The 22,392-nt window shown below is 39.8% G+C and overlaps 1 protein-coding gene across 2 annotated transcripts in view; it reads left to right on the forward strand.

The window, feature by feature from the left end:
- The window catches only part of ADAM12 (ADAM metallopeptidase domain 12), a 185,293-nt gene that overhangs the window by 102,741 nt on the left and 60,160 nt on the right, over positions 1-22,392 (forward strand). For both annotated transcript variants that reach the window (XM_010581959.1, XM_010581960.1), the window contains exons 4-8: positions 530-608; positions 4,095-4,171; positions 15,723-15,906; positions 20,296-20,361; positions 21,271-21,342. In XM_010581959.1, the coding sequence (XP_010580261.1) occupies positions 530-608; positions 4,095-4,171; positions 15,723-15,906; positions 20,296-20,361; positions 21,271-21,342 (478 nt within the window). The remainder of the gene's footprint in view (positions 1-529; positions 609-4,094; positions 4,172-15,722; positions 15,907-20,295; positions 20,362-21,270; positions 21,343-22,392) is intronic.

Below are 22,392 nucleotides of genomic sequence, written 5' to 3' on the forward strand. Positions count from 1 at the left end.
CCTTTTCAGATGATCGGAATAAATCCAGTTCTCTAACTTCTGTAAAGTTCTCAGAGTGTTTTTCCTTGAGAGTCAATGAAAGAATTTTTTTTCATTTACCAAGAGCTAAACTAGTCTCTGGGTGGTCACTTGCTGATGAATACAATACATTATATAGTAAAATAAGTAACACAGGGAAAACATTTTCCTTTTCCACAAACCACCATTACTTAACAATACTCCAAATGTCTAGATTTCAGAATGTGTTGAAAATTACATAGAAGGTTCAATACTAAAATATGCTGGCATGCAGTCCTCATTTGGAAGAGAAAGCAGTCTGGAAACTTGTAGTCTTTTTACAATTAATGAAGGAAGTGTTCATGCACTGCAGCTTCAGTATTTGGAGTTATATTTTCATTTATTTCGCACACAGCCCCAGTAGTCATTGTATCGTTAATGCTTGGCTTTGATCGCTATCTCAAACGGAACCACTAAAGGACAAAGTCAAGGTGACGTGGCCTTAATATTACGTGTGCTCTATTTTTTTCAGGGGCCTGTTAGCCAGCAGCTTCACAGAAACACATTATTTGAAAGACGGCACTGATGTGGTTCTCGCACGCAATTACACGGTAAGGTTGGTGTTTCGTGGGTACATGATGCTTCATCGTTAAAACCCAAAGTGCTCTCTGCCGGGATCTGAGCCATGGGATGAAACAGCTCAATGTGTGATCTTTTTTTATTGTTGCCTTCAGTACCTTTTGACTGCTGTGATCCTACACATGAATTTTTAGAGAGAGACTTTAAAGGCAAGCTTTGGGGTTTCAGCCAGGTGACTTCTAAAATCTGTACGATTTATTCAGCTTCTTGGAAATATACCCATTAAAATTTTGTAATAAATGCAGTCATTGTTGATCAGTTATGAAGGAAAGTCCTGGTTCAGTTAGGAAGAAAGCCCTAAATATCTGATTTCTATAGTGCAGAAGCTCACATCAGAGGTTTTGAAGGCTCGGGTGTCTTTCCACATTGGGCAAGCCATGGCTGAGGTTTGGGAGAGACAGTTCGTTGTTTGGGTTTATTTTTTAAACCAGACCTTAAGACTGTTATGGATGTACTTTATACATACACATATGTATATATGTATGTATGTGTATGTTTATGTTTATATATAAAAAAATATGGCTACTATGATCCGTGTTAAAGTCAGTAGTAAAAAACTGCTTTTTATAAATAAAAAAGGCTTTAAGGCAGTAAGGTTTTTGTCCTCTGACAGTATGAACGCCTTAATTAGAAACAATGCGGCAAGCGATTTTAATTACAAAGTTTATCTTTTATCTGCCTAAGTGCCGCAAAGTATCTGCTATGTTATGTTATTTATTTATTGACACTGTCAGAAGAGTCATCGTGCTTTGTGTTCCTATCCATAATGGGCTTTGTTGGTATCAGTGAAAGGCATTATTTTTATGCATAACTTCTTTCTTCTGAAAAACCATCTTCATTATAGCTCCAGACCTCCCAAGTAAAGCAATCATTGTGAAAGCTTTCAGTGTTTTCTTTTTTGCTGGATGCTCATATCTTCTTCAAAATCAGCTTAGTAGAAAATAGTCATTTGTTTTAGAAACAGGAAGGCTGTATAGACACCTAAAGGAAATAAAAGGAAAGAAATGAAGCACACGAGTCTTTGACAGATTAACTTACGTTAACATGAATATGTGTACAGCTAATGATAGCTAGGCTTTCCCTTACTAAAAAAAAAATATCTGTTTTCGTAATGGCAGTAAGTCATGATTAAACTGACAGTGCATTTTGCTGCCTAAAAGATTTTTTTTGAGAGATCAGTGAATTCATTTTTCATTAAATGCTGCAATATGGCTTAAAAAAGATAAGTCTCTGTGATTTTATTTTTATATCTCTTCTTCACTGAGGACATCAATATAGTCTGTAGTTGAAACCAAATCCAATTTCCCGTTGAAAAGTTGCTTAGTCAAATTCTGCTTGGAGGTCAAACCAAGTCAGGTTGGTGGAGCTGTCATTTGGGGAGTTTCTCTAGCATGCGAGTCAGTGTCTAGGTTATTTTTCTGGTTTATAGCACTTGAAAAATTTGCAGTTGTCAAAAGCTGTTTTTTATTAAATGATCTCAAGTAAGGGTAGAGTACTGTTTTAAGTATGAGAAATCAGCCATGGTAATTATTTGTTTTTAGGGGGCCATCCATTTTATATATTAGTTTACAGGTATAAAAAGATGTGATAGGAAAAAAAAAAATAATCCTGCAGTTCAGTGGAGTTACTGAGCTAGAAATCAATTTTCTACCAGTCCAATTGCAGGCCATGGTCTGATAAGTTTACATTTTCGGTATTGAACTTTGGCATCACATAGCATGTGGATCTCAGAGAAGTTGTGAAATGGGCCACAACAAGGAGCTCAAAGTTAATAAAATGACAAGTTGTGTGTGGAGAGGGAAAGAAATCAGGACCTTTGCCATAATTCACTCTTTGATAAAGACAGCTAGACCGCAGCAGCAGCCTGTGTGGGACGAGATATCAGCTTTCCCTTCCCCTTTTAACTGAGAACTGTGCTTAACACTGGTGATGCTAAACCCCAAAGACTGCCCTCGTAAGAGCTCTGAACTACGAAGTGAAATAGTACACTTACACTGAAAACTTTGACATCCACAGCAATCGTGACCGAAGCAATCAACCCCCAAAAATGCAGTCTGTGACTTCCTCCCTTCTATTGTGGCTTTATCCTTGCTAATGTGTTACTGACTCTTTATGAGTAGTGATGATAAAAATGCCCAAGAGCAAAACACTATTACACTGCTTCTGTCATTTCTTTCACTGAGAAAAGCTATTGAGATGTGTATTTAGAAAGTCAGATGTTGCTGTTCTGTGTTCAGTTGCTCATGTTGGAAACACAAATGCTCTGAATAAATATTTTTCATGGTATAACCTTATTTGCAGAAAATTAATATTTGAATTACTCCATCTTGCCTAGCATTTTCATGGCTATTGCTTTCTTTAACAAAATCAAGGTGGTCTTTAGCAGTCTGCTATGTGAGGCTTTGTAAGTCAAAGCCATGCCCCAAAACTGAAAAGGTTAATTAATGCAGCTAGATGGATGTGAATGAACCAAATAATAAAAAGGCACGGTGAGATGACTGTCAGGTTGAAGCATGAGTGATAACTTTCCTTTGCGCTAATAAGATAGGAACCTTTTACAACAGTGTTTTCAGTTTCCAGGTGGCATTCAAAGGAGCCATGAGAAAAGAAATGCTGGACGTGACACAGGCATTGCTTTCCAGCCAGTCATAATTGGGAATGTAATATAACCTTTAGTCAACAATAAAATTAACCTTGATTCCAGACAGATATGTATATGTGCTGAGAAAGTATCTCTATTGTGGGTGCCTTTTGCAAGCAGGAGATTATTAAGGAAATACAATAACCTAGCCACAAAATGAAATTGGATTATTGCCTCTCAAAATAGAAGACCCTCTTATTCTTGGTTGTTCTTAATAACATGCAGCCACTCGGTTGGGTAATTCAATAAAAGGTTTCCTTTCCAACCTGTTTCCCTTTCCCTTCATCTGCTCTGTGATTTTTTTCAAACTGTAGGGTTAGGACTGGCTTTTTTATATTTCTCTTTATACACAGCTACCTCTTATAGACATACATAGATGTGAATGACCTTGAATAAAAACGTGCCTCTACAGAAAGTAACAAAATGTGTTAGCTGATTTGTTCACCTGATTAATTTTATAAAATATTCCATATTGTAGCTTTAACTAAAATAACACAGAAAAAGGTGGTCAGTCATGCAATTTAAACACCATTGACCCTCTTTAAAAAAAACACAACACCAAACAAAACAAAACAAAACCCCCACTCCCACACTTTGGGTTTTAAAAAACACCCAAGATTTCCATTTAGGAACCATTTGGACTGTTAAGTATGGTGAATATTTAGTGGGGCAGGAAAGGTTCTTTCAGTGTGGTTCTGAATGCTGTAGCCTGAAATTGATAATCGCTTTGAAATGAAAGGGATGGAAAACCATGAGAAAACTAGAGCGCAAAGACCGTTTATGACTATTGAAATGTTTTCTCTTTTTTTGTAATCAGGGTCACTGCTATTACCATGGCAATGTACAAGGGTACCCCGACTCCTCAGTCAGTCTCAGTACCTGCTCTGGACTCAGGTGAGCCAATATTTCAGTAATACTTGAGTATTAGTAGTACTTGAGCTCCTTAAGAAAGCATCCTAGTACCCGTTGAGTTTTTGTTTTGCCTTGTAATGGAAGTATCAATATCCATTTTTCAAATGTTGGTACAATCTCTGTAAAAATGTTTTGCCTCTACTTGCTCTGAGGAGAAAAAAAGAAATAGGTAATGCAGTCTGGGGGTTTTCCATGATTTCCCTTCTCTGTTGCTGCCCACCCTTCCCTGTGCCCTTTTGCAGCAGCGCAGTGCTTGGCACGTTTTTGGGCTAGCAGTGCCCAGTGGCCCTCCAGTCCTCCTTGTCCTCAAAGCTGTTTCACCAGTGATGACTGGACTGCTTTGCAGCTGCGAACCCATGCATCAGCCAGCAGTCTCATCATTAGGAGAGATTGCTTTATAAATATGGCTGTGGAGCTCAATAAATTGTGTTCGTGGCAGGTATGATGCTCAGCATTAGGATTTTAGCTACTTATTAACAGAAGAGTAGCAGATTTACAGTGCTGAAAAGCAAACCTCTTCTAGGTTTGAGAAAGGAACAGGCTGACAATATTTTAAATACACAATGGACACGGTTCAGGAAACAATTATCTTCCTTACTTGGACAATCAGAGACGGGTATTTACTCACAGAGCTGTTCCAAATCACAGTAATTAACTGTAAATTGGCTCTAGTGTTCTCCCTGGAAAACCCAGTTTTCCTGTCAGATTTCCAGCTATCTCAACATTTTCTGGATTTGTTTAATTTTTCTGCAAACAGCACGAGTAGCTGGAGTCTTTTCCCCTTGGTTTTGCATTTTGCGCAATAATGGCATTATCAAGGCTTTTACGACGGAGCTCTGGGACAGACAGCAGCAGAGAGAGCAAACAGTTTGTTACCAGGACCCCTCTCCCTGTCGGAGGGACCCATTTGCTGTAGTGGATGGGATTGCTGTGGCTCATTCCCACACAGAGAGGGGTTTTGTGGGTGCTTCGGTATGTATCTGGCATGTTCTGCAAGGTTACTCTCATTAACCCCTTGCAGGAACCATGGCAGTCTGCATTCACCAGTCGTTCTCGCAGTCTGTAAAAATATAATGCAGTGCTCTTGGTATTTTAGTTAAAGGGATTGTATTGCTGCAAGGTCCACGGGGAAGATTTGCACCCTGTGGGACAGGGTCTGCTCCAATGTCTTGTTCCAGAGCTACCTAAACATTTAAGAACTCTCAAGAGAAATTACTCTTCTCCACATTAAAAGCATTTTCTTTCTTCCCTAATGTGCTCTTTTTAGAATTGTTGAGCTCACAGAGTTGTTTCCCAGTTTTAGGTAGTCAGGTATGTCAAGGCAACATATGCTGGCAGTGACGTTTTTCTCTTATCTGGCACTATTGCAGATAAATCCCCGAAGTGCAAGCTGACAGTATTAGGCTCCTTCCCCACAGGAAAAGTGTAGCAGCATCTTTTTCAGTACCAGGTTTCATAAGTTTCCCTGCCAACGCATGTTTTGCTCTAGCAGGAGAACAACTGAGGACGTATGTCAGTATCTGTGCCCATTTAATCGCTGCATTCGCTGCTGAGGTTGGTTAAGAAAGTGTCCATGAGCGAGAACGGTTTGTGATAAGGATGCCTGTTGACTTACTGCACAAAACTCATTTCACAGCCTGATAGCCAATAGTAATAACTTCCAGTCATTACCTGTGCTTGATCTGAGCCAGCAATGTCTATTTAAAAGGCTTCATAATGCACTGTCAGCTCCTTGAACCACCCAGGCCCTCTCATTAAAACTGGTTAGGAATAAAAGGCCAGGTGGTGTGAAATCCCAGGTAGCTGCACTGAGGTCCTGACGGCACTAAGCATCTTCCAGAATCAGGCCCACAGGTCACCGTATACCTCTGCCACCAAAACATTACTGTGGCAATACATCCCTTGATAATTTGAGTGGAAAGATCGAGTTGAAGATGTCTCTGCTCATTGCAGGGGCGGGTGGACTAGATGACCTTTAAAGATCCCTTTCAACCCCAACCATTCTATGATTTACTGCAGGTGATCCAGTCTGAAATAATATGAGGAGAAACAGGACAGTTAAAAACTACTTCATGGCTTACTTTGCTGGCAACTTTACTAGTATCACAGCTTGAAAGAATGGTTATGGATAGGATGGGATAGGATGGGATGGGATGGGATGATGTGCTTGCCCACCAACTTGCTAGAGTAGGGACCCTGTTCTTTCCACGGCATGACAAAGACTGCAAGCTGCAGGGGCAGAAACATAAGACATCGTGTGGCCACGGAGCCCTGGGTGAGGAGAGTCCCTGGAGCAGCCGCTTCACTTGCAGCAGCTGGTAGAAGGAAAGACTGGTCTCGTTCTCAGGGTCTGTTCTTGGCTTTGTGACAGTTTCTAAGTGAATTGGACAAATCTCTCTGTCTCAGTTTCTCCATCTGTGAAATTCATTTAATGATTCTTACCTACCTCACGCAGCTGTTGCATGGAGCTGAAGTTTCAGCGCCTGAAAAACATCTAATGAAAGGAAGTGCAAGCTGTTAGCTCACTGAAATCTCAGAGCACTAATATTCTCCCACTCCTACTAGACAGGCACCTTGGGCATTGTTCCACATGTGGATAGGTAGGGACTGCATCTTTTCCCCCAGATTAGGAGAGTTCATTAAAAGACATGAAACTAGCCATAAAGAAGAGGTTCCACATTTTAGTATGCTCTGAAGCCTGAGTGCTCAGCGGTAGTCAAAGAAGCAAAAAGGATCATAGGAATTACTGAGACAAAAATAGAGGATAGAACAAAAACCCTCATTACCACTTTATAAATCCATAGTGCACTCACATCTTGAATTCTGCATGCAGTTCTTGTTTTCCCCTCCCCATCCTCATCTCAGAAAAGGAAGCATTATATCCAGAAAAGGTACAGAGAAGGGCAAAAATTATGATCAAAGGTATGGAACAGCTTTTATCCAAGAAGAGAAAATAGACTAGGATTTGTCACTTTTGAAAGGAGATGACGGAGAAAGGGGTATGATGAAACGAAGAAGAGGGGACAATTACCGAATATTTTTCATAACCCCAAAATTAGGAGACATCAAATGAAACTGTAGAGCAAAGGAAAGTACTTTTTTATTCACCACATAATGAAGCTGTGGAGCTCACTGTCACAGGTGGGTGTCAATGTAAAAAGTTATCATTAGATTCAAAAAAGATAAGACAATTTGGGGAGGGGAGCTGGGGGAGCTTCTCCAGGGCTGTGAAACCCAAAGATGTCCCTGACACTCCTGCTGTCAGAGCTGGGGGTACCAACTGGGGGGTGCTTGATATGTTCTTATATCTTACCCCTAAGTACCTGCTGGTGGCCAGGTCCAGAGACAAGGTGCTGAGCTGGAGCAACCTTGCTCTGACCTACTGCAACCATCAAGTTCTTACTTACAGTGAGCCATATGGCTGAGCATTTGAGGTGTTATTAGCTTGTAAATATGACATGATTACTCTACGATGAGCTACAGAAAGAATCAAGAGTGAAATCTGCAAACTAAGAGAGTTTTGACTAGTTTACGTTTTTCAGGCAGATAGAGGGGGTGAGATAGAAAGATAGGTGAGAAGCCGGCTCGCCTCTCTCGTACACAGACCCTCACGTATTCCAGCTATGTTACATCCTCTCAGACATAACATTCCAGTGCCTCCCTTCACGTAGGATTACAATGGCATAAATAGTTGGATTGACACTGATAGCTGCCTAAAATGCAGGTTAGAGGAGAATATAATCATGCCATAATCTGTATCCTGCTGGCTCCTCCAGAGGAGGAAGAGCTGAATGGCAGAGAGGAGACAGTAAATGCTGAATGTGCGAAATGGGAACAATGGGTAATCAGGATTTCCGGCGCTTCCATCTGGATAAGAAAGCCAATTAGACCGTCAAAGCTTGTGGGAAGGTGAAGGTACGACAAAGTCAAGTCGTTTCCTTCCTGTCCTCAGGAAATACCCTTCTGTTTATCTAGCTCGGAGGCTCTTCAAGTTTTTAGCAAATAATTTTGGCCTGTAGCCACCACACACATCTTCTGTGATAAATTTGTATAAACTTGAATGATTTTTTTCCCCTATTACTTTCTCTGCAAATGCAGAACCCAGCAAATACACAGGAAAATGCAGCCTGAAGAAGAGCACAATCTCCATGGTCCAGGGGCTGGCAGGGGATGCTGGCGCGGGGATGTGCAGCTACAAAGGCATCCGCAGTGACCTCTCTGGAGGGGGGACCTTGAGAAGTGCTCTCAGAAATGCCTCGGTAGTTTAAGGATACAACTCTCACAGGAAGCCTTTTCTTTCTGCAACACTAAAATGCTCTTGAAAATCCTAAGAATCCCTCAGAGTTACCCAACTGTTAGATAATAAGCCCATTCTCACATACAAAAAGTATTCCGTCATTGTCCAACCTCATCAGCACTGTGTCTACAGTGACAGTGATGGGGATAAGGCCCCAGAACTGAACAGAAAGTCATTTTTAATGGGATTACATAGTTATGCTACACAAGGCTGCCAATACTACAGCCATCCATTTTTCAACTGGTCTGGCTGAACCCACTGCACCCCAGAGGCAGTCAGCTGAAGAGGGGATTTAAATATGACACTCCAGACATCAACTATTTAAAAAAGTCATGGAAGTAGGAAACCAGTGAGAAAAAGATTTAAATTCCTCCTGACTCCTCAAGCATGATTTCCCCCCAGAAGGGGAGATTTCATCCAAAAAAGAAGTTAGGAGAAAATCCCAGCTGAGAAAAGCACTGGTTTCGATGTGTGCTTTTTCTCCATACTTTCTGACGAGCTTTTAGTTCATATAAACATCTCACATGGTTTGTAAGTTATCTGACCGTCAAACTACTGGAGGTTTTTGAGCTTAATGTTAGAAAGCATTCAGCTTCTGGGGTTTCATAACTTCTGTATTCTGGCTGTTCAAGTGGTCAACAGCTCCTGAATCATGATCACCTCTGTGATCTGAGATGAACATCATGTCCATTCTTTGACAATTATGTGCACGCTGTCCCCAGGTGCAGAGTAATCCCCCAAGCATCAATACCACTGCCAGGAGAAGTATGAGAGATAAACTGTACCCGGCTGTTTGAGCCTGCCCCTTCTCCATCAAGTCTGTGTCTGACAGCACTTAATTTAAAAAAAAAAAAAAAACAAAACCCCCAAAAACCAACCAAAAACCTAACCCTAAAACTATTTTTATACATTTTGTGACTTGAAAAAGCATCCTATGAGCCTCGATGTGATGTGCAAGTTTGAATCAAGCCGCCTTTTATCGCTACGCTGTTTGCTGCACAGTGCTATAAAATGTGCTCACTAAATTGGCACTGATGCTAATGCCTCTTTCCTTCTTCATTTTTCTCTGCTTCCCTTGGTCTGTCTGTCTTGTCACCCCCCCAGTTGAGCTCGCATGTGACACTTTCTCTGATAACACAATTACTGTTTCTTGCAACCCAAATGCTGGACATGAAATTGCATTATTGCTTCCAATTCAAGTAACTCCCTGCTTAAATTCTAGGCATCAAAGTTGCAGACCAATATGCATTCACTCTGGACAAATCTGTCTTGCACTGAGAAAGGATTAAGTGCGTGCTACAGTAGTCTCTGGGTATGACTAAATTTTAGACACTGTGCTATAGAATATATTTTCAGGTTAATGAAAGGCATTGCTTGGAATAAAACATATTTGACTAATGATGTGTCTGCATGAGAACACCTCTACCACTACTGCAATATGTAAAACCAATAATGCTACTGCTTTAACCTCCCTTTGAGATGTTGCCCTTTGTTGATTTGGGTCAGACTTGATATTTTAATGGAATCCTGATGTGCAGTATAGTAGGATAATGGCATTACTTGGGTCTTGTGTGATGCTTTTCATCAACAGATAATTATTGTCTGTGGTTACTAAAATTTACCTCATTTTAAAGGTGGGGAACTGATGCAGAAAGAGGTGAATCGCCTGTCCAAGGCTGCCCAGAGGCGGTGGTGGTGAAGGGAGTGCTTCTGCCTCTGGAGTCCAGCTCCCATTCTCTGTATTTGCCAGTCCTTTAAGTTAAAGAATGACCAAACCATTTTGAGAATATCTAAAGATCACCTAGCCCATTAGAAAAACAGTTGGTAGATCATCTTGTTCATTTATCCCAATAGTATTCATCTGCAACTTATTAAAACAGACTAAAAGTGAAGTTTTCATTCACTACTCCATTATTTTTCCTCCTTTTTTTTTGGTTGCCTGCTTACTTGCCTGGGAATTTGTTATACAAAGTCCTGAAAATGTAGAATATATAAGAAAAAGAAACAAAAATGCCCTATTACTTTATGGATTACCTTCTGATATCATGTACGTTGAGACACACTGCAGTGAGTAACTGCTATACCTCTATCACAAGCATCATGAGAACAACAATCCAGGGCCACAAGGCTCCAATTCTGTTATCTATTCACTTACGATTCTCACTGAAATCGGTAGTACAGCTGTGGGATCAGACCCTTTACTTTTGAAGCTGTAGCGTTAATTATGAGATGAAGGTTCTGTGGGTTTTTAGGTGGCACATGAGTACTGCGCAGTCTTTCGCTGTGTCTGTGGGCAGAGACAGACTTAATGTGAATATGTGGTATGTAAGCATGACAGCCCTCTATAGACTAATTAATTTCTTACAAACTGAAAACATCTACATTCCTCTTCCAGTGGTAATAGAGCTTTTTATTATTATTGTTTAGAAATGAGTATAACTTTGAGCTTCATTAAAACCAAATGTTTAATTGCTTTCATGGATATCAGATTTATTGATTTACTTAACTTTCCCTGTATAGTACAGCAGAATAATATATAACAGTTTCATATAATGCTGTCCTAGCCAAGTTTTACTTCAGCATCACAATTTCTCAGACAAGTATGCATTGATGGTTTATGTTGGCAGGGCCTTTGCTTCTGCTGACAAGCTGGAAAAGAAAAATCCCATTTATATTTTGAGATTTCCTAAAGCCTGTTGATTTATGAAATACGACTGGTCTTGCATTAGGTTTTGTTTTGGTTTTTCTTTTTAAGAGAAAAAAAAATCATATTTTACTTTATCGACAATGTAAATAGTGGAATTATTCCACCAAATTGCATTTCCCTAATTGAGAGATTCCTGGCAAGTTAACCAGCTATTAATAACCAATTAATTATTTAAGTTATGTTTAAATTTCTTTTTCTTTGAGATGGAGAGAGTTCTCCCATCATAGGCCATCTCATGTACACATTCCCCCTGTGTCCATATGGCATATAATGCTATACGGTAGGTAAATACCAATGAGTTGCTCATGTTTAGAGCTGATTAGCAGCAATGTGGCTGTGGTTTATATGGTGCTGACCACCAGACACGAGTAGGGTTCAAACCCTGTTGAGAGGTAGAGTAAAATATGAGCTTAGGCTCAAGACCACACTGAAGCTGCTTCCAGTTGGCTTGGAGCCTGTGAACTGATCTCTGGACATGCTGTATGGTATAGATTATTTTTTTTTCTCCTCCCTCTCTTCTACCAGTGATGAAAAGGACAGCCCGATAGTTTTAGAGCTTGAATTGTCTCTTGTCTTTGCTGCCTGGCTCATTTGCAAGATCTTTCTGACTTCCCAGCATCAGTATGGTTTGGGACTGGGGAAAATACACATGCCATGAATTAGATACCTGGCGATCAAAAACCGTATATTTTATATTGCATTTTTCCCAAACGTTTATAAGCTTGGGAATTCTGGTAGTCTTTTGCCTGGTAGAGGTAATGGTAGAAATCCCACAGATTTCAGGAGAAGTTGGTCTTAAAGAATAGCCACTTCTGGAGTACTCACAGAGTTGCTGAAATCCCTTTGGAGTTCCTTGTATAATTTTTGGCTGGGGATCTGTAGTTGAATATACTGTCTATTTGCCACATTGGAAAACATTATATTATTTAACACTAATGTCTCCTGAAAAATTGAAAAGTTGCACCATCTTGTTCTTTGGGGAACGTAGGCTGTCTCAGGAATGTGGGAGAACCATGTTCAGGAGAATGACACAGAAACGGTGTAGGAGTAATGGAGGCTTTTTGAAACACGTGACAAAAGTGGATGGAAAAAGTAGTTATGGATTTATTTTATTTGCATCAAATTCTTAGTACTGAATGACTGGTAGGTATTGTTCATCTAGTTCTGCCACACCAAAAATGAAAGAAACCATAGCTTTTGACTGGTTACATTTTTAAGGTGCTGTGCTTGGCACTGATCGATGGGAGAAAAATGCAATTGTAGGAAAAGAAAATTAGTCAAAACCAGGGATCTGGCCAAGAAAATTCATATTTGATATTCATTATCTTATTACAGATGGTCACAAGCCAAGTGCTGATATCCTGTAGGCAGCACTCAAAGGATAAGTGTGCATAAAATGAAAAGTATATTTTCCTTTATGCCGAATCTGCGGATTTTTTTTACCATGGGATTACTTCATATGCAGAGGTGGAACTGTTCTTAAAGGCTCATGCTGTCACTTGGGCTGGGAGTCTGAGTGGCAAGTTGAATAGGCTGCCCCCGCTCTGGCGTGCTCAGTACAAAACAAAATTAATCACTCTGGTATCTGACCATTTGTCCATGTCTCTGCAGCTAAAGAAAATGAGGGCTAAAGAAATGGTTATTTAGTTATTTTAGACAGTTGCTGGGTATACAAGGGGTACGTTGGAAACCTGGCATGGATGTGGCATGTTTTGGCTATGAGCTCTTGACAACAAGATGCTGGCTTCTGAAAAAATTATTTAAGTCTATATTTTTTTAAGTTAATGTTCTAAGCATGATAATGTTTAACGTTAAAATTAAAACCCTTCATGGTTTTACGTTGGTTTTGAATTGTCAGTAAAGGGAGATGGTCAGGCTGGCCCATTTCAAACAGTGACTGATGGACTTCTGCCTCCATTTATGGATCCAGCTGCCTCCAAAATTAAATGATTAATTGCACAAGGGAAAGACAACAATCCTTATTTGATTGTGCTGATTACAGAGCCGCTGATTATCGGACTAAAGGGAATATGTTGTCCTAGTTTCCTAAAGTCTTCAAGGAATAAGGCAGATCTGAAAATAATTTAGAACTGTAGGGTGTAAGGTTACTCAAATCATGGGGTGACCTGCTCGGAGGTCTCTCATATGTCATGCAGCCTATAGTGTATCCTGGCTGGAGCTACAAGGGTTGCTGTGATAAATCAGTCCTGCTTTTCTAACTGTGATCCATCATACACAGCATGCCTGTGCGATGGGTAAATAATAGATCTTACCTGATTTGCCAAGGGTACTAAGGAAGCTACAAATGAATTATCTGACCCTGATTCTTGGTTCAGATCAGTAACGCAGGCACTCTTCTGTGAATGCTTTTGCACAGCCTTGAATATCACGGGTTTCCAGTCTTTTTTTTTTTTTTTTTTTTTTCCTCTGGGACTTCTAGCTCTTCTAGTTAACAGTAAAATGGTCATCTGTTGCCTTGGCTGAACTGATGCTAATGATGTTTTGTAGCAAAACTGTGCAGTCAGCTTGGAATGAAAATTTCAGTTAACTGGTTAAGAAGCCAAAAACTTTGAGCTGCTTCATCATATCTTGCTAAGAATAGAATAGCTAGGGCAGCTTTTTCCTAATAATTTTACTTTTTATTTTTAAATCAGTCTTTATGGTGTCATTAACCTGCTTCTGGGTCCTTCCCCTTCTTCCTTTTTTTCTTTTTTTCTTTTTTCTTTTTTTAGCTTTCTGCAGAAGAATTGTATAGAGACATGTATCAGTCTCACAATGGTTGTAGTACCTTACCTTTGTAACGGTACAGACAGAAATAAAAAGAGCAGACACTTCCTATACACCAAAAAGACACGCTAACAAAATATAGCCAGCTTTGGGCTGAAAATGATTGCTCTTTAATAGCATATATAGACAGTATAGAGCAGTTTAGAGGAGGAATTGAGGAAGAAAGCCTTTGCCAATTAGAAGTTTCATGGAATTCCAGGTAGGAAGATTGTATTTATTGTTGCTGAACCCTTGCCAGTGCTTAAGGATTAATGCCTTCATCATTTAAAGACAGGAAGAAATTAGTAATGCAGTGCACTATTCAGTGTAGTGGTTAATAGACGAATGCTTACAATACCCCATAAGCAAATCCTTATCCTTAGTTTAGAAAAAAGAAATGGGTTTTAAAGGGTACCTTTCTCTGGTCACACAGTTACGTGACAAAACCTGGTGTCCAGCTCGATGTAGGAATTATGTAGGACTCTCCTGTGTGCTTGGCAGTATGTGCTCAGGATGCAAGTTATACATTCGCACGTTAGGCACAGAATAATAAATTCCTTTCTCTTACAGTAATTTCTACCTGACCCCTGTCTGTAAACCTACTTCATGCCTTCTTATGCTGTGCCAGTCCTGACGTACAGTAGAGCAGTCTTCTTACTCTGTGGTCCTACAGTTGCGGTTATAATTACTAATTCCAGCAGTATTGTTGGAGATCATCCTAGTTTATGGCATATAGTACCAGAAATCCTATTCCAGCATGGGCAGACCATGGACACCCGTACCACACTGCCTATATTTCCTGTGCTGAGCTGAAAGAACAGCCTTATTGGAAAGATATTCAACCTTTTGTCAACTTTGTTTTACTATAGCAGCTCAGAATAATTGGGCAGGACCCAGCACAACAACCCAAGCATGGCTTTTATTTGGTGAGTTGTCTGCAGTATATAGGGGGACAGGTTTTTGGTTAAGAGGCAGCACCTGAAGCCCAGAATTGGCTACATATCCTAGGTTCTTCCACATGTTTCTTGGAGCAAGGTAGCGTATCTCTTCCTAAACCCCTCTTTCCTCTTTGCATACTGTAGCTTCAAGTAGTGCAACAAGAGTGCTTTCATTGATGGAAAATCTTTGAGATCCTCAGAGAGCAGGTGGTATTGCTGTAAAAATTATTATTTGGGGTAGTAAAATGAGTTAAACAGGAATCCACCGGTTCATGTATCTGAGCTTCGGTCTGCTGCCCTACTGTGCAGTATTTAATAATCCATTTTGATACTGCAACAGCTCTTTCATCTGGCAGAATTGATGCTTGCATCAGCATTTGGCTTAAAAGGTGTAATGTACACTGCAGATCACAATGAATACTTTCACTCTGTAGCTTTTCTTACAAAAGCATTTCACCATGCTTTTGTTCATTACTGTTTGCCATGGGTCCTCAGAAGCACACACATCATGACTCCACTCAGCAATGGCAATGCATCACTGGGAGAATGGAAAACACATAAAACACAAATATAATTTTGCTCTGCAGTACAGCACTTCAGAAGAGGAAAATTTTCTTTGAGCCATTGCTTCTTTTAAAGTATAGTGTACTGCAATGACAAATATACAGCTTTGATGTTTCATGCTCCACTCGACCATGACATTGTAAATCAGCATTTTGCTTTTTCATACTCCGTCATTATTAAAACTTGTTATAACTTTGTTGTAGACAAACATACATTAGCTCTTGAAAACCATGTATCTTACTCTGCTCTCTTCTGTAACAGGGGAATTATTGTATTTGAAAACAAAAGCTACATTCTGGAGCCATTAGAAGGTGCTACAAGTGAACACAAGATCTACCGAGCAGAGAATCTGAAAATAGCCCCAGGATCTTGTGGCCACCAGCTGGACGTCTCTGCCATGAGAGCTGGTGACAATGACACATCACACCATTCTCAAGCTGGCAGGGTAGGTGGACAACGCACTTTTATGTTTGTGGTTTGCCGAGTACATCTCTGGTAGCATTTCCATATTACTGCCTGCTGTAACTCTTTGATACAAAGAGTCCCTACTGAGCAAAACTTTAAACCATGTAGTCAACTTATGTTGACATCATGTGCTTAGGTGCATGCTTAAAATTAAGCATATACTTACTTGATTTGCTAAAGCTTTATTACTTTTTCTTGATCCTGCATGCATAGCTTGCTTTTTATTTTCTTTTTGGTAATGAGATGACACAGAAAAGTTTATGGTTTCATATTGTGGTAATATATTTTGGTTCATGTATGATTATAGCCAGAATTTAAGACCCCATAAAAACGCTGAGCAATGTTTGGTAAAGTTCTTGCCCACCCAAAATGGAAGAGAGCATGATAACTGTGATGTTTTGCTAATATTGGGTTTTGAACCTTTACATTCTACTAAGAAAGTATCTTATGCAGACAAAACAAATTCTCACTGTATTATTTTACAGATGTTATTATTGTAGTTGGTTTTATGTAGGAAGAAATGCACTTAACATGAGATGCATCTAGCTAATGGAGACTGTAGAAAATTAAATGAGCTAAAAATCAGGAAGAGGAAATACTGTAATAAGTTCATCTGCATATTGGATGAGGATTGTAGAAAAGACTGGTTTAGGTGTTTGGAAATTATACAAGGATACAAATCTGCCCCAGCATTTATTAAATGTCACATATTGGGATTTATACTTGCATATACTACTAAGCCTTTGCATCAAGTTAATTGTTAAGGAAAGCAACCTAAATGGCATCCCTAGATGTTATTTATGTAGCAGAATTATGTTATTTTACATTTTAGGAATAATAAATATTACATCTAATGCATTAGCTTTTGCATATAGCATTTTATGGGCTAAGCATATTTCTAAAAATGTGTGTAGGTTGAAAGCATTGCAAAAGTACTTTTCACAGCTTTATTAAGGTTCCCCCAAAATCTTTCTGACTTTTGACTGAATTTCACTGAAGTAATCAAGGTAACACTAGGAAACTGAAATAAAACGTGTGCATGCAACTAGCTGATACAATCAAAGCAATTTTACTATTACCCTCATGGTTCTCACATTTTGTTGATGGCTTCAACTACGAGCCAGAATACACCTTAAATATCAGAAAAATATTTTTGCTGTGGTTCAGTGGACATAATTATAGAACCTGTCAACAGCCACATCATATGGATAGGTACAATATATATAATGAGTATGTTGGATACGCTTCTAATGTATGAATTTTGAAAGTTGTCAAATGTAATGTGTGGAGTAAGTTTTCACATTTCAATCTTGTCATCAGCTAAGTAGGCTGTCAGGACATACTGAATAAAGATGACCTGCAAAGTGTGGAGACATAAGGCTGCTCCAAATTACACTGGGTGACAGAAGCAAGCAGAAATCTCAGGTTCAGGGCATGATGAAAATTTTTGGTTTCTTGACAGGTTTGGGAGAGTTTTTTGTTTGTTTTTTTTTCCCCTGACCCTTCACTCAACTACCTACACTAAATTCTTACTGAGCAGAGCTGAGATGTGAGATCAATATATCACAAAGTTAGACTAGCCTTCGGGTTAGATTTAAATACAGATAAATGATGGGACAAACAATAGCCTCGGCTTCCTGGATCCAAACATGAGATTTAATAGAGCAAGTCAGACAATGTAGCAGATGTGTGCAGACATGTTTTGCCCCATTGGAGCTGGGTCTCCATAAATACTGGGTCATTTCATAACTCAGTGGACCCTCAAATTGCAGCAGGGAGTGTGTTTGTCAGTTGAGCTCCGTTGAGGCAGGATCCTACAGAAAGCAAGCCTGATGCGTAAGACAGCCCTATAGTATGGCTTTTTCTCTGTAGCCACACAAAAAAAAGCCATTTTGGTGGTGCTGGTGGACCATGGATCAAGCAGGTGAGCTGTTCTGGGCAAGTGGATCACAGAGAAAGAGAGAGGCTGCAACATTGCAGTGTGAATCCAAGCCATGCCAATTCCCAGGCAGGGAAGCATGAGGAAGGGCTACAGCAGCATGGGACAGCAGTTTTGTGATAGGATCAGGTGTGGCAGGAGCAGGGGAGAAAGACAACGGTCAGCGGAGCAAAGCATATTGTCTCCCATTGTGTATATCTATCACGGCTGTATTATTGACTCTTCATTTTAATTCTGAAGGATTAACTCAGCCAATGGATTGTGCGTTGATGTAGTTGGTTGCAGAAAGCAAGCTGAAAGAAGTCATAATTAGGTATATTTTATAAATAAATATTGTATCCAAGGAATGCACATAGCCTTTGGGCAAATCACAGGAATGGATTTGTTATGCAAGTTAGTCACCAGAGGCTTACATGATTATAGCCTGCTAGCCAATTTCTCTCAGGCTAACTCTCTCCAGCCCAAACAGTTTTACTCTTGGTAAAAAGTAAATGGTTTAAACTGACTGATGTAACAGAGCTCTTCTTATATCTTTGTACCTGGATTTTCATGTCTCATCTTTTACCCTTCATTTGGAAGAAGACTTGAGGCACCTTGGGGGTACATCTCTGGTCAGGACTGCATAATAAATTTCAGGTTTATGTAAGACTTTTAGTGTCCGAGAGATCAATTCCATCACAAACACCACCCACATGGTCATTTGCCTTATGTGGCATCTCACTCATGTCTGATATATTTTGCAGAGAGGTAAATCGAGCTCTGCCAGAGCACTGTAGGTTCTGTTGAAGTCTACCGAGACATGGCAGGCCCTTTGATATTGCATCTGCTGCTGTTCCAGGAGGGGAGATGCTGTCTCCTTGGTGTCCTGGTTCCCAGCCAGCATATCACCAGGCACTGCCGATGACCTGTGTGGCAGATGAAGCATGGGCACGTGCGCCAAATCTGTGCACACACCGTGACCCCATGCCGGTGATGGTTGCCTCCAGTAGAGCACAAGAAGGTGACAGAGAACCCCAATACCAGGAGAAGGTGTAAGAATATCTACCTGAGCTCATTTGCGAGACCCCCTAATAAGTGTACGCCCATGAAGTGTTTGTAACGTTGGTGTTTAGTTCATTAAAGATAGCTTATATTGCTTTCTCAGTTGATAAATGCTGTCCAAATGGAACTTAACTATTTTCCAGTTATTGTGGTTTGAAGGGTGTGTAACACTATTAAATATCAGTTTAAAAGTCAGAGTTACTAAAGGTTACATCTGTCACTTTCCTCTAAACACAGTGCTGCTTGCAAAACATACAAAATCATTAATCTGCAGATAACAAAGAGGAACACTTTGGTAATGTGAAGAAAACTTTGTGAAATTTGGCTGGAAGGTAATGTCCAGCACTGATTTAGCTTAGGGGAGCACACAGTTTGCCTTGGAGCGGTTTACTTTGGAAAGCTTTAGTCATGTTTTAGGTTATAGATCGCTGGGATAGTTCAAGACATCGTGGTCATTAGTAGGTCATACACTTGCTTAAGCTCCTTAAGTTCTGGCATGAAGATCAGATATACCGCTGAGCCCTCTTTTCCCTGTCTTATTCCAGAAACAAGGGAGGAATGACAGAATAGATGCTCAGCTGCTGTAAATCACAGAACTTTTACAGGCATTATAGGTCACTTAAATTCAGGGTAGCAGAGGAACTGTGCTATGATTAGTACTATTACAGAATAATTTCATTTTCTTCAGTGATCTTTTTGCAGCTAAGCATTATGATTCTTTTAGACCTGCATTTAGAGCTGCAAGTAGCATGACCAGCTGTTTTATATGAATATACAGATAGAAAATGAAGTGTATGCCTTCTGTTTTTAGAGTCTTAGTTTTCTTCCCCAGACACTGACAGTTCATTCCATTTTTTTCTGCAGTTTTTGTTCTTGGGTTTTTCTTCCTACATAATTTATCAGTTGACCACTTGATCTCTTCTCTGCTTCACTCAATATCCCTTTATCTCTCATTTTTCTTAGTTGCCAGTTTATCTATTGTGCAAAATCTTTGCTAAAAGTCATCTCATCATTTCTTTAAATGTGCCTTAGAAATAGCAAAGGTCTTTCTGCTAGAGATGATACTCTCCTGTGAGGAAAGATAACTCAAACATTTCAACTGCAGAAAGCTGAAAGGTTGAGAGAGACTTTGCACCACTTTCCTGCTTGCTGTGATTAAATCCTGGGGGTTTTTTTGTAAGTACCATGTAGACTATTTCTGTTGTAGTAGATAAAAGGAAAACTTCCATGAGGAGAAGGAATACAACAAAAATTTGTATGTAGTGAAATCTTTGGAAGTCTGAGATGTTGTGTATCTCCTCTTGCAAGCACTTTGTTGGACTGAGGCATAGCTGATTCCAAGGGTCACTTATTGCAAAACGAAAATACTATTTTCATCTTTTTTGGCAGTACAAGAGGGAGACTCTGAAGACAACGAAGTATGTGGAGCTTGTTATTGTGGCAGATAATCGTGAGGTAAGAAACTTAAAACTAAAACGTTATGGGAAGCATGGGTAGGGAACGGGTAGCTCAGTTCAGCGACGGTGGTATTGCAAGTAATGTGCTTCAGACAGTAATATGATGGTTTTCAAAAGTAAAGCTTCTTCCCTAATTAGGCCTAAGCAATGGAAGGCACTATTAAGATAGAACAACACTGGTAGTCAACTGTAAAATTTCTTGGAATACTTCATAAGGAATTTGGCTCTTAAATAACTGGGATATCTAGCAATAATTGAAGAAGAGGCAAATACGAATTCACTGCCCAGGATCTCCTTGAGCTAGTTAAGTATTTATTGCTATTGACTCTGCCCTGAGCAGGACTGTCACTGTTTGGAAGACACGGTAGGATCCTGCACTTGCTTTTGAAGCAGTACTTTACCATCACATTGCATGAAGCACGACTGCCTTCCTGATGGTTTGCAAAGAGAGCTTCAAAGCGAATAACCAAGACTGGCTGTAGAAATGTTCCAGAGTGTTGAACGGCAGCCAAAGATCTAAATCTTGGTTTGAATTATTTTGCCGCTTACATTTTTTTTGTCTCCTTGAACACTGCTAGTTAGGGAATTACAATCACTCTGCTGCAAGAGCCGAAACAGCTAACAGAAGAGCCTTTTCTTTTTCACAAAACAGCAGTCCCTGGAAGATCCTGATGTAAGACTTAGGGATTTTAAAATCTTTTAGTGAGAACCAAAATCCTATCCCATAGCCTGTGGTTATTCTGAGGCAGACCGTGGTCCCATGAAGCCAACAGGAGTCTGGCAGTGGCCTTTGGTTGCACTGTGTAATTCCCAAAGGTCACCAACCATGCTGGCAGAGTAAGGTGGCTGTTGGGGGGAAACTCTGTGATATTTGTGCTGCTAGTGCATTGATCCTTTACATTCCAAGTTTCAGAGGCAAGGCAAAGATGTGGAAAAAATTAAGCAGAGGCTGATAGAGATTGCAAACTATGTTGATAAGGTAAGAACATGAGCATTATTTCATTTTTTTTCAAACTTATTACACTTTCTGAAGGATGTTGCCGTGAAATCTATGTTTCTCTAGTAGTAAATTAAGAAAGCCGCAATGCTCAGATCCGCAGCTTTCACAACTTTCCCACATCTGCTTATCCACCCACCCTTCCAAGGAGCTAACCCTGCTGCCTTCCTAATTCTCCAGTATTTCAGAGCAATGCTCCTCTCCAACCAGTAAACCTCCAAAAAGTAAACTTAAAGTTTTCATATGCCCTTCAACATACTGAGCTGTGAGCTCTGCTCTGCTACATATGGGATGCATATATCTGTGGAAGCACTATTCCTAAGGAGAAGTACAATTTAGCCCTAGGATTTTATTAACCTGGGAAGAGGGTGGGGATAATCACATATGGAACAACCTATAGGAAAAGGATTATCTTGAGGAGGAATTTGGAGAACATAGTCCTTTGCAGCAGCAGGGGATGGTCCAATTGTAAGGCCAACAAAGGGCCTGCGAAGACACAGTCAATAAGATATATAGCCCAAGGAAGACAGCAGAATTAAAAATATGCAGTGCTTAAGGAAGCAGAAGTTGATGGCTGAGTGAGAGCAATAGGAAAGAGACACACACTGGATTTTTCTGTATTTTAAGTAATTTCTTGACAATAAACAATAAATGCTAAGCATCCTCTACAGTGTCTTTTGAAAAAAAAATAGATTTATTTTTGTTGTGCAGTATGGCCAGGAAAAATTAGGAGTCCAGTAGTGAAATTATAACTGAGGGAGTCTTAATTTAGCTGAGAACTTATCAAGTGATACTGCAAGGGCAATAACTCAAGGAGAAGCATTCTTGATTAAAAACAAGCTGCTGAAGACACCTCCACCTCTTCCATAATTGTCTTGCTGACTTATTACTGGAGGACAGGTGTTTATATGTTACCTGCTCAAAATTAATTTTACATGTTATAATATATTTATGTTTCACGCTTAATTTATGCTCAGCAAATGCCAATGTTATCCAAATGACTGTAATGCATATAAACAAGACAAAGATTTA

This window comes from Haliaeetus leucocephalus, unplaced genomic scaffold (assembly GCF_000737465.1).
Source record: "Haliaeetus leucocephalus isolate CR32 unplaced genomic scaffold, Haliaeetus_leucocephalus-4.0 Scaffold830, whole genome shotgun sequence".
NCBI lineage: Eukaryota > Metazoa > Chordata > Aves > Accipitriformes > Accipitridae > Haliaeetus > Haliaeetus leucocephalus.